Source organism: Clinocottus analis, unplaced genomic scaffold, assembly GCF_023055335.1.
Source record: "Clinocottus analis isolate CAN_PGR_092001 unplaced genomic scaffold, fCliAna1.0.p SCAF_51, whole genome shotgun sequence".
NCBI classification, from domain to species: Eukaryota; Metazoa; Chordata; class Actinopteri; order Perciformes; family Cottidae; genus Clinocottus; species Clinocottus analis.
The window spans coordinates 210,869-225,000 of NW_027176209.1; the positions used below are offsets into that span (position 1 = coordinate 210,869).

A 14,132-nucleotide genomic window follows, 5' to 3' on the forward strand; every position below is an offset into this window, starting at 1 on the left:
TTATTTGGATTAAAAAAATACTAATAATGGCTAATCATATTTAATTTAAATAAACTTAATTTTAGCATGTGAAAATTTATATTAAATGAATTTGCATTCAAACAAAAAACATTGTTAAAATTAATAATCCATTTTAGTAAACTGAACATGGTTTAGTTGGAATCTCTTAATAAATTTGAGTTACTAATCAAAATCGTTGAGCAGAAAATATAAATTTAATTAGGCTGAAACTAGTTGAAAATAATGAGTACAATCAACTTAAAAATATGTCTGAATTTAAATGAATTTATTTTGTGCAATCACTGACCTAAAAAGAAGTTAAGTAACTTCAACACAACATGAATGTGTGAACAAGCAGAGCACGCGTCACATGTCACGTCACGTGTCACGTGTCACGTGTCACACGTCAGAGGCTCATCAACTGTACCTCTACGACCATGTTATAGTTCATAATGCACCACTGTGACCATGTTATTGTTATTAACGCACCAGTGTGTATACCTTCATGTGTTCTGTGAATACGGTGTTCCAAGTTTCACTATGCGTCCGTCACACAGGTGTCACACAGGTGAACCACAGGTGAACCACAGGTGTCACACAGGTGTCACACAGGTGTCACACAGGTGAACCACAGGTGTCACACAGGTGAACCACAGGTGTCACACAGGTGTCACACAGGTGAACCACAGGTGTCACACAGGTGTCACACAGGTGAACCACAGGTGTCACACAGGTGAACCACAGGTGTCACACAGGTGTCACACAGGTGAACCACGGCGCTATCTTGGTTTCACATTTCATGAACAGGTGCCAAGAAAACAGAGCGGTGCTACTGACTTTGCAAATGGTTTATGAGGAAGGAAACATCAACACACCTGTTAGACGGTAATGACACACAACGAGCTGCGAGTTACACAGAAACGTTTGTTTATTTACACAAACTGTCAACAAAAGTCGCGTGAAGAGCTGTTTGTGTTCTTCGCTGTGAGGCTGCATGAGGCGTCAACAGCTAGCAGGAGATGAGCCGTAACAGATGCTCTTCACAGGAGCTACGCTAGCAGCAGCAGCACCTGGGGAACAAGGTGCGCTGCCTTCAGCACATGAAACACTCCTGCACTTGGACAGGAAGGTTGCCCCCTGCTGGTGAGCTCTGCTCTGCATCACTTTGGAGATCTTTCCCTCAGTTTGTCCTGCTGTGAGGCTGCAGGTGCGTCTGGAGGCACTTTGTCTCCTGAGGAGTACGACAACGTACCGGGTTCATACACATGCTGACCACTGGACGTCCAGGACTTTTAATAAAATGTTTGCCCCCCCGACACCAGTACCAGCTGGTTCTGTGTTACCGGGTCCAATGGAGACGCAGCTCGCACAACCGCACTGCAAACAACACAAAGCGAGTCCAGACGCTGCTGACGGCGCGCTCTCACTCACTGGACACACTTCCATCACGTTGTCAACACTCGAGTTCTCGATTCAAACAAAAGGAGTTTGTTCACTAACTCAGGTCGATAAAATCTAAACATTCTTGTTTCTTCACACATTATTCTTTTTTTTTTAAAATATATATATACCCCCCCAAATAACAGCCTTAAAAGGATGACGAATAAAATGTAAATCAAAATGTTTAATTGAGACTATTCCAAAAATACAGAACATGCAACAAGAAATATGAAGGAAATGACCAACAGAGCGTCACATCGCTCACAGGAAGGACGCTCCTGTTGAGCCTTCATCCACTAAAGGAACTTTACAGACGTTCCACATTTCATTGACTTTTGTCTTTCAGGTTGACTCCTAAGCCCCGCCCTCCTTACTTCCTGTTGCTAACCTGTCAATCTTAGATTGCAGTTATTACAGCAGCAGATTTCAATATTTCACCTACAAATAAACTGCATCTCCATCCCGTTTGGAGGGAAACTGTTGTTATAGTTTTATGCGCTGCATCTCTGACGAGGCGGCGGTCGGGCTGAAGGTCCGACACGCTGGACGTTCACCAGGAGGCCGGAGGTTTGAATCCTTTATGAAACCAAATATCAACATGGACTTATTTTCATGTACGTCTGTAACTTCACATTCTAGCTAGTTCATGCCAAACCACAAGGTTTACTACATTAATCAAGTCATCTCGTTTCCTAACCATAAGCAACGACTCGTTTCATTTCACATTAACTGCACGTTTGAAACCGAGCGCATGAACCAGGAAGCAGCTTGATGCTGCTCCTGTCACTGCGGCCAGCTAACAAGCTAACCACGCTAACGCTAGCTCCATGACAAACTGGTTCCCGTTGACTTTAAAAAAAAATTGTTTTCAGACTTATTTTAAAAAGAGATTAATAAATGGGTATTTTTATTTACTTATTTTTTTACATTGAAACCCCTCAAAGCGCGGCCAGCCAATGACACCATCCTGAGCCGGGGATGTAAAACTACAGCGAACCTCAGTATGCGGTCGGCTACTTAGCCGGCATGCTAACATCAGAACAGACTAACACACAGGGATGTGGCAGCAGGTGAACACGTCCGGCCACGCCCGGCGGAGGAGAGATGTGAGTCAGAGGCAGAAGAGTCAGAGGTCTGTTGTTGGCTTCCTCTCCACCAGGTGTGGAGACTCTGGACTGAAGCGGCTCGTTGGAAGAGACAACAGCTGTTTGTTTGTTTGTTTGTGGCGGTGATGAGGCGTCAGTTGTCCTCTCGCCCGGAGCTCTTCCTGTAGTTCACGCGCTTCGTCTTCCTGAAGGAGGTGAAGGCCGGGTTGGCCACTTCCATCTTCTCCTCCTCTTCCTCCTCTGTCTCTTTTTGCACCCGTTTCTTCTCCTCTGGTGGACCGACCGCTCCCCTCTTGTCTGTTTCTTCATCCCTCGCCGTGTCCTCGACTTCCCCCCCTCTCTGGTCGGTTCTCCTTCCTGCAGCCGCCTCCTTCTCCTCGGCCTCCTCCTCCAGGTGGCTGAGGCGAGGTTCCTTCTCTTTCCCTCGAGCCGCCGTCAGCTGGTCGGTGGCGGGTTGCTCCTTCGACGGCCCGCCGGGCCTGGAGAAGATGACCTTCTGTTGGCCGGCGCAGGAAGCGTCGCTCTGGCTCTCCTGCGGCCCCTTCCTCTGCTGCAGACTGGACAGGAAGTGGTGCGCCGCCTTCCTGTTGTCCCGATCGCTCGTCTCTTCCACGTCCTCCAGGCTGTAGTGGGTCCAGCGCTCGGGGTGCACCAGGTAGTCCGGGACGCCTCTCTTCTTCGCCGGCGTGGGGCAGCTGGGCGCCGGCTGGCTCGTCTTCCTCCTGGAGCGAGGAGGCAGAGGCCGAGCGAACACGCCGTCCGAGGCGCTCTCCGGGGTCAGAGAGGAGGAGGCCAGCCGCGCCACGCTGTCCAGGCACTCGAAGATGCTGTGGCTGCGGTTTGAGAAGGCCGAGCTCCCTCCTCTCAGACTGAATGGAGTCTGAGCTCTGTGGCCAACAGCCGGAGCAGAAACCACAACCTCGCCGCCATCGTCATCGTCGTCATCATCGTCGTCGTCGAGCTCCGGGTCAAAAGGAGCGCTTGGGAAGCTCCTCAGGCTCAGATTCATCACTGGCTGACAGGTCGTCCACGTCATCACTGTTCAGGATCTTGCCGTGGTCCCCGCCATTTTTCTGGTCGCACATTTTAACAGGACAAAGCAGCTCGCCTACACCAACGACCTGGAGAGAGAGGAAGAGGTCAAGATCAACTCGTGGGCTTCATCCGTCATCGCACGACACACGCTGAGAGTCCGCTGAGCTGTGAGAGGGAACAGCTGTCCTTCCTGGATGAATATGCACGTGATTAGGACGGAGTTGTTACAATACACTTTCATTTTGAATCAGGGGGATTCGGGGCTTCATACTTGAGATTGTTGTAAGATGCATTATTGTGCAGTTGATAGTGAAACAGGAAGCTAGACCTATTTAACTGCACACGCTCAAATCAAAAAATGACTTTTCTGCAAACCCTTCATCATAACTAACATCTATTGTAAAGATCTGAACTTTGGACCAAAAGTGACCGATGGCAGAAGTCCCCCGTTTACATTGATTTGAGTTCTGACGATGAGACTTTAAAGACGGGCAGCTCCATGACCGAGTCCTGTAAACTCTGAAGACAACGCGTCCGTACCTTGATAGAGCTCCTGTTGTAGCGTCCATGTTGTCTCTGTTGGTCTGCAGACTCTTAATGAAGCCGAGGAAGACGCCGTGCGCTGCGGCTCTGCTGGAGACTCTGGGATTCAAAGCAAAAACACAGACGATGGACTGAAGAGATCTGAAGACATGTTCTCACTCGAATAACCTGAGTTCATGTGACACCAAAACTGCATGATCAAGTTCTTTTGTGCCCGTTTCCCAGCTCATACCGAGTCACATCAGACTTGTATTCACATAAACGTTGATTATGAGTTGGAGCGAACATTACATTTAACTCGTCAACTTCGGCTGCAGACACACACACAGTTTAGTTTAATTTTGTTATAAAGTGAGTTACATTATATATATATATATATATATATATATATATATATATATATATATATATATATATATATATGTTTTGCCCGTTCATGCATCTGGATCAGTGTTTTTCAACATGTTTTACAATTAAAAAACCCTGCAGCTCATTAATAACTCAAACATGCAACATTGTAGCATAAAACAGCTCTGATGCTGACAGTGTGTCTCTTGATTTGTTGGTTTTCACTCGGTTGGGATGAACACAGAGTTCTTCTTCCACCTCTCAGTCGCTCTGTTGTCACATCTCATGGCAGACATTCTTTAGGTGGAAGTGGACTTGTTCTCTCGGCTCTCTGGTTGAATCCCTGGTCAGGAGACGGTCTCTGAGCTCCATGTGTTCACTAGCTTATGTACTCATCCCGTGGATTATTGCTGCTATACAAATTATATTCCATATTTTTTACATAGTTTAACGTGGATTACATCGAATGTATTGTGTCTTTACAACTGAATCATTGGGACATTAAGTGCACCTCCACGGACGTGTTGTATGAACCATCATGGACTCTTACACACAAAGATGCCTCAGTTTGATATTGAAAATATGGGATTCACCTTGACTGGTGTTCCCATTGATGAAAGGGGACCAGTATGACCCTGCAGGGTGTATAACACACCGCGCTGGTTTCAGTGGTGAGCCTGGAGGAGAAGCGGAAATGTCGGGCGCTTCATCCCGCGCGGTACCCGCCGCGTGAGAGGCGAACGCGTCTCATTCGCGTTAGCTGAACATCGGGCGGTTCGTTAGCATGCTAATGCTAACTGACGCGGTGACGTGCGTCGTTTTAAAAGAGCCGCGCGCCGCTCCGCTTCTCGCACAGCGCGCGGCAAACACGCCGCGTCTCTGCTTCATAGACGTAACGGTATTCATATTCATATTAATATGCATCTGGGTGACTAGACTGCGGTTTACCTGGTTCTTGTTGTCAGGACCGGACCAGTATTTCGCCCCAGAGGCTCTTTCCCAGCCAGGACCCTTTTCCTCCTCCTTCTTCTTCTGGCGTTACCGCTCCAGGGTTCACTAAGACTGCGACTGCCCCCTACCGGTCACACGCTGTATTAGACACACAAGGCTGAACGAAACAATGCAACTCGTAAATAAACATCCGGAAACAGTAGATCATAGCATTTGTCATCGCCAGTAAAATTCAAATAAAAAATACATACAATTCAGTCAAATGTATAATTGAGCGAGACAGGTTGAAGAGCAGGCTGGCAGCAGACGAGATACAGTTAAAGGATGCATTAACCTTCGGGCAGGAAAGGTACTGCAATACGTAAGACACAGGGTTGAGTGAGGGACGTAGCTCCCTATTTATTTTAAATTATTGGGGGGGGGGGGGGGATTAAGGGGTAGATATTTCTGGTCGACATTCCGATGCAGTAGGTGGCGTAATTCACCTTTTTTTGGTGCCAAACCAAAAAGAAGAAGAAGAAGTGGTTGCAACAATAATTCGGCTGCCATGTTGTTCCTGTGGGAAATGGAATAGGTTCATTTGCATATCCAAAAAATATTCACAATTTTTAAGTTACACACACAAACTGCAAACTCATGAGGGCTGAAAAATGTGACACCACGGGGGCTGCGAAACGAGAGGCGTGTATATATATATATATATATATATATATATATATATATATATATATATATATATATATATATATATATATATATATATATATATATATATATATATATATATATACGCCTCTCGTATATATATATATTATATTTATAATCAAATAAAATTGCAGAGCCGCTGATGACGCGTTCAAGCTGACGGACAGACGCGCGTATAAGGGGGGCGGGACTTCCGGCACCAGTCCTCGTTCCGATTGGCTGCGGCCCTTCAGACCCGGGAAAAGTTTGAAAGTATGGGCGTATTGCAGCTCGTGATTCAGTTAGTCGAACTGACAGAACTTCGTAACTCCGCTCGTTCAGGTCGACAGTTCACTTGGAGAAAGTATAGCTTGGTTTCTCTTCAGACCCCCATGGAGCAAGACGAACGGGGAAACCCGTCTACCGGAACCACAGCCGCCGCTGCGGACGACATGTTGGTTGGGTTTGAGTCTTACGTTAACGTCGAGCTCGACGGGGAGAAGGACGACGAGCTTTCTGAAGCGGTACCTCAAGTCTGCAGCTCAACCCAAGGTCCGTGTCACCATGTCGGGTCTCTGAGGAGCTCGGTTAGCTGGACACATGTACAGATATATAGTTATTTACACATGTATAGACATACATTGCCTCAGCTCCCGGTGTCAGTGTGCGTTTATACGGGCATGTTGTTTACAGACATCTTACGGTCATAGAAAACCTAGAAAATGAGTAGTTATATCATCATTACTGACTGTTTTTATAGAAATGTCATTGTATAAAGCCACAACTAGCCAACCCTACAATATCGATATTGAGGTATTTGGTCAAAAATATTGTTTTTTGTTTGGTTTGATGATGTTTTCCTGTGACATCATGCATTGTATTGTGTGTCATGCAGTTCGTGGTTGCTCCACTAGAGGGGGCCAAGCAGCGTCCACACAGCCCATCAGCCCTCAAGGGGCCTTTCACACACACACACACACACACACACACACACACACACACACACACACACTGCTCTGAAACCACTTATTTACATTTCTATACCGCCTGAGCCTAAGGGCTGTTTGAATCATCCAGCAGGTCACTGGGTCAGAGATTAGCATGCTAACGTTAGCTTTGTCAGCTACAACTGGTACTTAATGGGTGTGAATATTTCGTAACTTGTCTCTTTTTTTCGGGAAGTAGAGAAACCAGTTTTACTTGAGTGATGTGTGAAATGTAGAGAGAAGAACCCTATGGCATCGTAACACATGTATTCACGCACAGCTCTGCTTCCGAATGAACACAAGAGTGCTGATGATGACGATGATGAGGCCGACGACGACAATGATGATGACGACGACAGTGGCACAGATCATTTCAACACTGAGAAGTCCGGGACTCAGCTGCAGAGACGCGAGCGCCAGAGAGGAGTGGACTCGTGTCTTCCTGACACCTTCCAGACCAGCCACCTGCTGTTCTACGAGCGGTTCAAAGCCTACCAGGACTACATGCTCGGTAACGGCAGTGTCAGACTCCTCTAGAAAACCACAGTGAGTCATGACAGAGCTGATCTCAGACTGTGTGTGTGTGTCTGTGTCTGTGTAGGAGACTGTAAGCCCTCCGAGGTGAAGGCCTTCGCAGCTGACTACCTTGAGAAGGTGGTGGAGCCCTGTGATTGGTTGGCCGTGTGGTCTACTGATGTCTTTGATGTCCTGGTGGAGGTGAGACCAACTTTCAGACACATTTCTGTTAATATTGTGAATGTACGATGGCTGGGGGCGTGAACGCAGCGATCCAACAATTCTTTTATCAATGTGTTAACTGCATTTTTATTTATTTTTTTGCATTTGGAGGCTTTACGTTAAACAGCATTGACGCAGCGTGGTTCTAAATGATTTACAAAAAGCTCTTGATTTGACACCAAAGTACACGTGTGACCACAGAGGAAGCTCGCTGAAGTGTTTCCAGCTGTTCTGGATTTCAAACGTCAGTGCTGAAGAGCGCCTCGTGCTTTCAGGTGTGTGATCTGGACTTGAAGGACCTGAAAGCGTGCGTAAGGATGGTGCTGCCGCTGCAGTGCGACACCAGAGGCTGTGAGCTCACCGAGGACGCCATGAAGACTCTGCTGGTGGCCACGCAGCACCGGCTCCCTCTGCAGGACCTCCTGGTGGTCTACGAGCAGTCGGGGGACTTTGACCAGACCGCCCTGGCACTGGAGCACCTCAGGTGGGACCCTTAGAGTCCATCCTGGTCCTGGAGGCCACGTGTTGTGAGGCCACATTTGGTGTCTGATTCAGTCAACCGGCCTGTTATGCCATCCTGTCCTCTTCTTCTCTTTCCTCTTCTATCTGCAGGTTTTTCTACACACACATCTGGCGGCACTGGGACGAGGAAGATGAAGACGACGACTTTGACTACTTTGTTCGTTGTGTGGAGCCTCGCCTCCGGCTGTGAGTAGACGTTGTGTTCGAGTGTTGTTTCATTCCAGTGAATCCCGTTTGAACCGCGTCTCCTCTCAGCTACTACGACATCCTGGAGGACCGAGTCCCAGCAGGCCTGGTGGCCGAGTACCGGTCCTTACTGGAAAAGTGCTCCCAGTGCTCCCAGCAGTTCTCCGCTGTGCGCGGAGGCCTCAGCACCGACTCGGACACGGAGCTGGACAACGTGTCCATGGTGGAGAGCCTGCAGCTCTACGACCAGCTGGAGACGTTCAAACGCAAGCTGCACATCATCGAGAACCCGCTGTTGAGGTGAGAGGCGCGCAGAGAGCCGCTCTTCAAACGCCACGCGCCGTCCAGTAAGGCCACCGTCGCTCTGCTCTCGCCTCTAGAATTTAGCTTAGCATATGGCTAACAGCAGATCCATGAAATCAAGAGTAGAGTTTAGGGTCTTTAGTAAGAATCTTGATTTAGTAAAACTGTGGGAACATGACATGACTTTACAAACTGACCATATGATGCTAAGATTTAGCATGAAGCCGTCATGCCAGAAAAACAAGTATCCGTTAGCATGAGACTCCTCTGACCAGTTAGCGTTTAAGCTAATTTGAACATTGATGTTAATATGAATGAATGAATGAATGAAAAGTACTTTATTAATCTCCAAGGAGAAATTAATATAGAAATGCTAATTGCGATTACCATCTATTGCTACAACACAGCGGTAAACAGACAGAGAATATATCTTAGAAGATATTTACAGACTTCTTCAAAGGCTAACGGTAAGCGTGAACGGTAGCTGCAGCGTGACACAAAAGATAACTACGGTAAGAAAGGAGGGACAAATCTATCCATCCGCTCTACAGCACTCGGCGTCTCTAAAGCGACGCACGGGGCGGAGCCTGGTCCTCACCTCTTCCCTCCTCTGCAGGTACGTGCTGGGCTACAGAGGGAACGCCAGTCAGCAGAGCGTGCAGCGCCGCGGGCCCAGAGCCTCCGGCATGAAGGTGGTCCATGTGGTCAGCGCCTCCTGCGGCGCCGTCCAGCTGCAGTGCCTCCTCACCGACCGGCTGCTGCCGCTGTGCTCCTCTGAGGACGCCGAGATCCAGGTCAGTACCACACGCGGCCAGCAGAGGCTCTGTGACCCACCGGCCCCGCCCAACCCCGCCACACGAGCCAGGAGGGGCAGCGCGTGCTAGCTAACGAGCTAGCTAACGAGCTAGCTAACGAGCTCTCGGATGCAGTGAAACTAAACAGATGAGGAAATATCATGAAAACATTATTATTTAATATAGAAGTTATTTCCGTGTGGCATAATATTCATTTTACATCCAGTTTATTTTCTTCTGCTTTTTGTCTCATTTATTTGGAAATGTGTTTCTTGGGATGTTTTGTTTTTAACAATCAAAAGAAGTCTGCCTTAACGCTCTAAACCCTGAGGTCGTGCTCTCAATTTTACATCATTTCTTAAATTCACCTATTAAAGACACTTGCATATATATATGTGTGTGTGTGTGTGTGTGTGTGTGTATATGTCTGTCTCTGTGTGTGTGTGTGTGTGTAGTTCTACAGAGACCCGGTGTCGGCGGTGGAGTCGTGCCATCAAGGTGACGTGGTCATCGTTCTCCCAGGAGTCTACAGCGTCAGCAGCTCCATGTTCCTGCCAGACTCCATCAGTGTGGAAGGTAACTCCTCTGAAGGCCTCGCGCCGCTGAGCACAGGAAGGTCTGAGACTTCTGGAGGACCCGAGCGTAATCTAACAACACGTCTTGACCTCAATCTCCCGTCGGCTGCGCTTCAGGCTTCGGGCTCCCCGACGAGGTCGTCATCGAGAAGAAAAACAAGGGCGACTCGTTTGTGGAGTCTTCAGGAGACGACGTCCGGCTGTCCAACATCAAGTTCATCCAGCACGACGCCATCGAGGGCATCATGTGTGAGTACTCGTGCTATTAAAGGAGAGGCTCAACATGTCAGCAGCATACATACAGGCATCTATATAAACGTTTATTCTTTTAATCAAACTATTGTCTCTCATTCATTTGAGTCATTTAAGGTTTACTGTATGCTTTGAATCCTCATTGTTAGTTTAAATACTACATTTTATCACTTTTACTGTTTACACACACATTTCACACAATGTTTGCTCATGGACATGTGGTTAAAGTCCTGAAAATGTGGTTTAAAGTCCTGGAAATGTACTGTTCACAATGTGTATGAACCCTGACTCATGTTGGCTTCCTGTTGTTGGCTTCCTGTTGTTGGCTTCCTGTTGTTGGCTTCCTGTTGTTGGCTTCCTGTTGTTGGCTTCCTGTTGTTGGCTTCCTGTTGTTGGCTTCCTGCTGGCTTCCTGTTGGCTTCCTGCTGGCTTCCTGCTGGCTTCCTGTCAGGTGTGCGTCAGGGTGCTCTGCACATGGAGAACTGCGTGCTGCAGTGTGAGACCACAGGAGTGATCGTCCGGACAGCCGCTCACCTCACCATGAACCTGTGTGACCTCTACGGCTCCAAGGTGAGATGGAGGCGGAGCCTATCTACCTTGCAGTCGTTGGGCTTTTTGTACTGGTTAACATCTGTGTTGCTGTGAACAGTGCGACCTGACGTGCAGTCATCCACACCCGGCAGGTACATCTTGTTCACAGGTGCTTCAGAAGTGTCATCGGTGTTGTCATCTGATACCAACTGGCATATCAGTTGGGTTGTCTTCTCTCTGTGAGCCCGCATAGCTCCGCCTCCTCTCTCTCGCTCACCAATCACTTTAGTGACCCTGCAGTCGAGTCCAGCTGCCGTTTCTTTGGTTTTTCTTTCGTAAGAAGCTCTGTCTGTAGTGAATTTAGGTTTTGTGTGACCTGCCATCCAGCGGCCGTAAGTCTTCCCCACATGGACTGATGGCTGTGACCCAATGTGTCCGTGGTTGCAGGTAGAAACTTGCAGGAAGGGTCGGTGTAGATAATGAGAACATGTGCTGGTCGGGTCACAGGAAGGCTTCAGTATGTAACGTGTTGCTGCGTGTTGCAGGGCGCTGGCGTGGAGATTTACCCCGGCAGTGTGTGCAGCCTGGTGGGAAACGGGATCCACCACTGCAAGGACGGGATCCTCATCAAGGTGAGAAGAACCAGATGACACGCCTGCAGCCTCCAGGTCCATCAGCTGTTCTGTGGACTCACATGAAGTCGTGGTGTTGCGTGTTTCTGTCCTCCTGCTTTTGGCTTTAGACATTTACATGTGTAAAGCATTTTATTCATATATGTCACTGCTTTTGTGGACATAAGACCTCTAGTAACTAGTTTCCATCACCAGAACCGTTCATTGTAAAGTTTTCACAAGAGATTTAAAAATCAATATCGTGTGTGTGTGTGTGTGTGTGTGTGTGTGTGTGTGTGTGTGTGTGTGTGTGTGTGTGTGTGTGTGTGTGTGTGTGTGTGTGTGTGTGTGTGTGTGTGTGTGTGTGTGTGTGTGTGTGTGTGTGTGTGTGTGTGTGTGTAGGACTTTGCTGATGAGCTTGATGTGATGCCGTCGATCACCATGGAGAACAACGTGATCCACAACAACGAAGGCTACGGGATGGTTCTGGTGAAATCCAACACCGGGGAGCGGGCCGGCCTTCCTGTGGATCCAAGTGACGGTAGGTCGAGCTGTCGGGTCGAGCTCCGTCACGACAGAGGAGTGAAGAAGAGCTCAGGATCCACATTGATCAGACCTTTTGTTCCCAGAAGGCCTCTCTGGACCAGCGTCTGAGGACAAGCAGCAGCAGCAGCAGCAGCCGGGCGCCGCTGACCCGGCCAACGGCGCCGCAGACGTCCAGGCAGAGAATGCTGGCAGCGCAGACTGCGACGCCGCCGCCGGCAGGAAGTGGCACTTGATCCGCCAGCTGAGCAGAAGCAAGGAGCCGTCGTGCAGCCGAGCCGTGCAGGACCTGATGGAGCACCAGATCTTCGTCTCCATTCAAGGAAACCAGTTCAGACGCAACGGCATGGGCGACCTCGGCACCTTCGTCTACTGAGCGGCGCCTCGGACCGTGTGCCGCTCGCAGAACTTACGACATCCCAACGTAGTTCAGATGTTTTTAAGATGATTTATTTTGTTGTCATGAATAGGTATCAGTGTGTGTGTGTCTGGGTTTGCACAAATGCTTTTATCTTATTTATTCCTTTGGCTCCCGATGCTAAATATTTAATTTAGTTTTTTCAGGATTATTTGTTTGGAAATCCACTCGTCACTTTGAATAACGTTTTAAAGTTTCCACTCCGGCTCTAATAAATGTGTATTTTAAGGTGGTGGCTGGTTGAAAGCGGTGCACAGGTGATGATGATGATGATGATGATGATGAGTTGATGAAGAGGTTTTCTTTGTTATGAGATGTGGCGCGGTGCCTTTGTGTGTTTTTAAGGATTTTATGGCCTTCAGGCTCTGGAGGCAGAATCCCAGTGAAATGGATTATTATTCAGACCGATGATACAAATGAGTCTTAAGTTGTTGTTGTGGAAATAGTAAATATAATGAATGTCCTGCAGATTAAAAGGTATCTGTTGAACTGTGTGCAGTGAGTTGATGCTTCTACAAGGTCTTACGCCGCAGTGGGTCTGCTTCATGTGCAGTTTAATACCCGTGTCAACATGTTCTCCTTCAGCGCCACCTGGTGGCTCCGATACGTAAAATGTGTTGCTGTTGCTCTTAGTGCATACCTGCATACTTGACACCGTTCGGCGAAATTCGCCGTTTTGTAATTAAAATATGCCATCACGTGGATCGTGGAGATCCGAAGAGTTTCTGAGATCGGAGTGAGACACGGAGAAAAGTGGATGTCGTGAGTGATCTTCTCGAATAAAACATCTTGGATGTGTCGAGTCTCGGCCAATCAGCGTGTACGTCGTTATGACGTTACGAGGTTATATCAAGCCGACTAGCTAACGTTATACGTTAGCTAACGTTATACGTTAGCTAACGTTATACGTTAGCTAACGTTATACGTTAGCTAACGTTATACGTTAGCTAACGTTATACGTTAGCTAACGTTATACGTTAGCTAACGTTATACGTTAGCTAACGTTATACGTTAGCTAACGTTATACGTTAGCTAACGTTATACGTTAGCTAACGTTATACGTTAGCTAACGTTATACGTTAGCTAACGTTATACGTTAGCTAACGTTATACGTTAGCTAACGTTATACGTTAGCTAACGTTATACGTTAGCTAACGTTATACGTTAGCTAACGTTATACGTTAGCTAACGTTATACGTTAGCTAACGTTATACGTTAGCTAACGTTATACGTTAGCTAACGTTATACGTTAGCTAACGTTATACGTTAGCTAACGTTATACGTTAGCTAACGTTATACGTTAGCTAACGTTATACGTTAGCTAACGTTATACGTTAGCTAACGTTATACGTTAGCTAACGTTATACGTTAGCTAACGTTATACGTTAGCTAACGTTATACGTTAGCTAACGTTATACGTTAGCTAACGTTATACGTTAGCTAACGTTATACGTTAGCTAACGTTATACGTTAGCTAACGTTATACGTTAGCTAACGTTATACGTTAGCTAACGTTATACGTTAGCTAACGTTATACGTTAGCTAACGTTATACGTTAGCTAACGT

The 14,132-nt window shown here is 47.4% G+C and overlaps 2 protein-coding genes across 4 annotated transcripts; one reads left to right on the forward strand and one right to left on the reverse strand.

Annotated features, from left to right (window-relative positions):
• Positions 1–1,604: 1,604 nt before the first annotated feature.
• tssc4 (tumor suppressing subtransferable candidate 4) lies at positions 1,605–4,320 on the reverse strand. Its single transcript, XM_068601539.1, is given in 4 exon segments — positions 1,605–3,529; positions 3,531–3,667; positions 4,122–4,174; positions 4,284–4,320. Coding segments are annotated over 4 exon segments (1,077 nt in total). The 3' UTR covers positions 1,605–2,679.
• Positions 4,321–5,680: 1,360 nt separating this feature from the next.
• On the forward strand, positions 5,681–13,055 carry shcbp1 (SHC SH2-domain binding protein 1). 3 transcript variants are annotated; one of them, XM_068601568.1, is made up of 14 exons: positions 5,681–5,772; positions 6,494–6,659; positions 7,374–7,604; positions 7,695–7,810; positions 8,107–8,315; positions 8,444–8,539; positions 8,609–8,839; positions 9,459–9,636; positions 10,092–10,212; positions 10,329–10,460; positions 10,915–11,033; positions 11,540–11,626; positions 12,008–12,146; positions 12,235–13,055. In XM_068601568.1, exons 2-14 carry the CDS (start codon positions 6,500–6,502, stop codon positions 12,522–12,524), a joined length of 2,109 nt encoding a protein of 702 aa, XP_068457669.1. In that variant the 5' UTR covers positions 5,681–5,772; positions 6,494–6,499; the 3' UTR covers positions 12,525–13,055. The 3 variants fall into 3 exon arrangements, with proteins under 3 accessions (XP_068457669.1, XP_068457666.1, XP_068457668.1); XM_068601565.1 differs by lacking the exon at positions 5,681–5,772 and having other exon boundaries at positions 6,379–6,659; XM_068601567.1 differs by lacking the exon at positions 5,681–5,772 and having other exon boundaries at positions 6,379–6,659; positions 12,238–13,055.
• Positions 13,056–14,132: the final 1,077 nt, after the last annotated feature.

Excerpts from the sequence above, each read along its gene's own strand:
- shcbp1 (XM_068601565.1), top strand. The coding sequence starts at position 6,383 with ATGGGCGTATTGCAGCTCGTGATTCAGTTAGTCGAACTGACAGAACTT. Across the intron at positions 9,637-10,091 it reads CTGAGGACGCCGAGATCCAG|TTCTACAGAGACCCGGTGTC; the intron begins GTCAGTACCACA and ends GTGTGTGTGTAG. Across the intron at positions 11,627-12,007 it reads AGGACGGGATCCTCATCAAG|GACTTTGCTGATGAGCTTGA; the intron begins GTGAGAAGAACC and ends GTGTGTGTGTAG.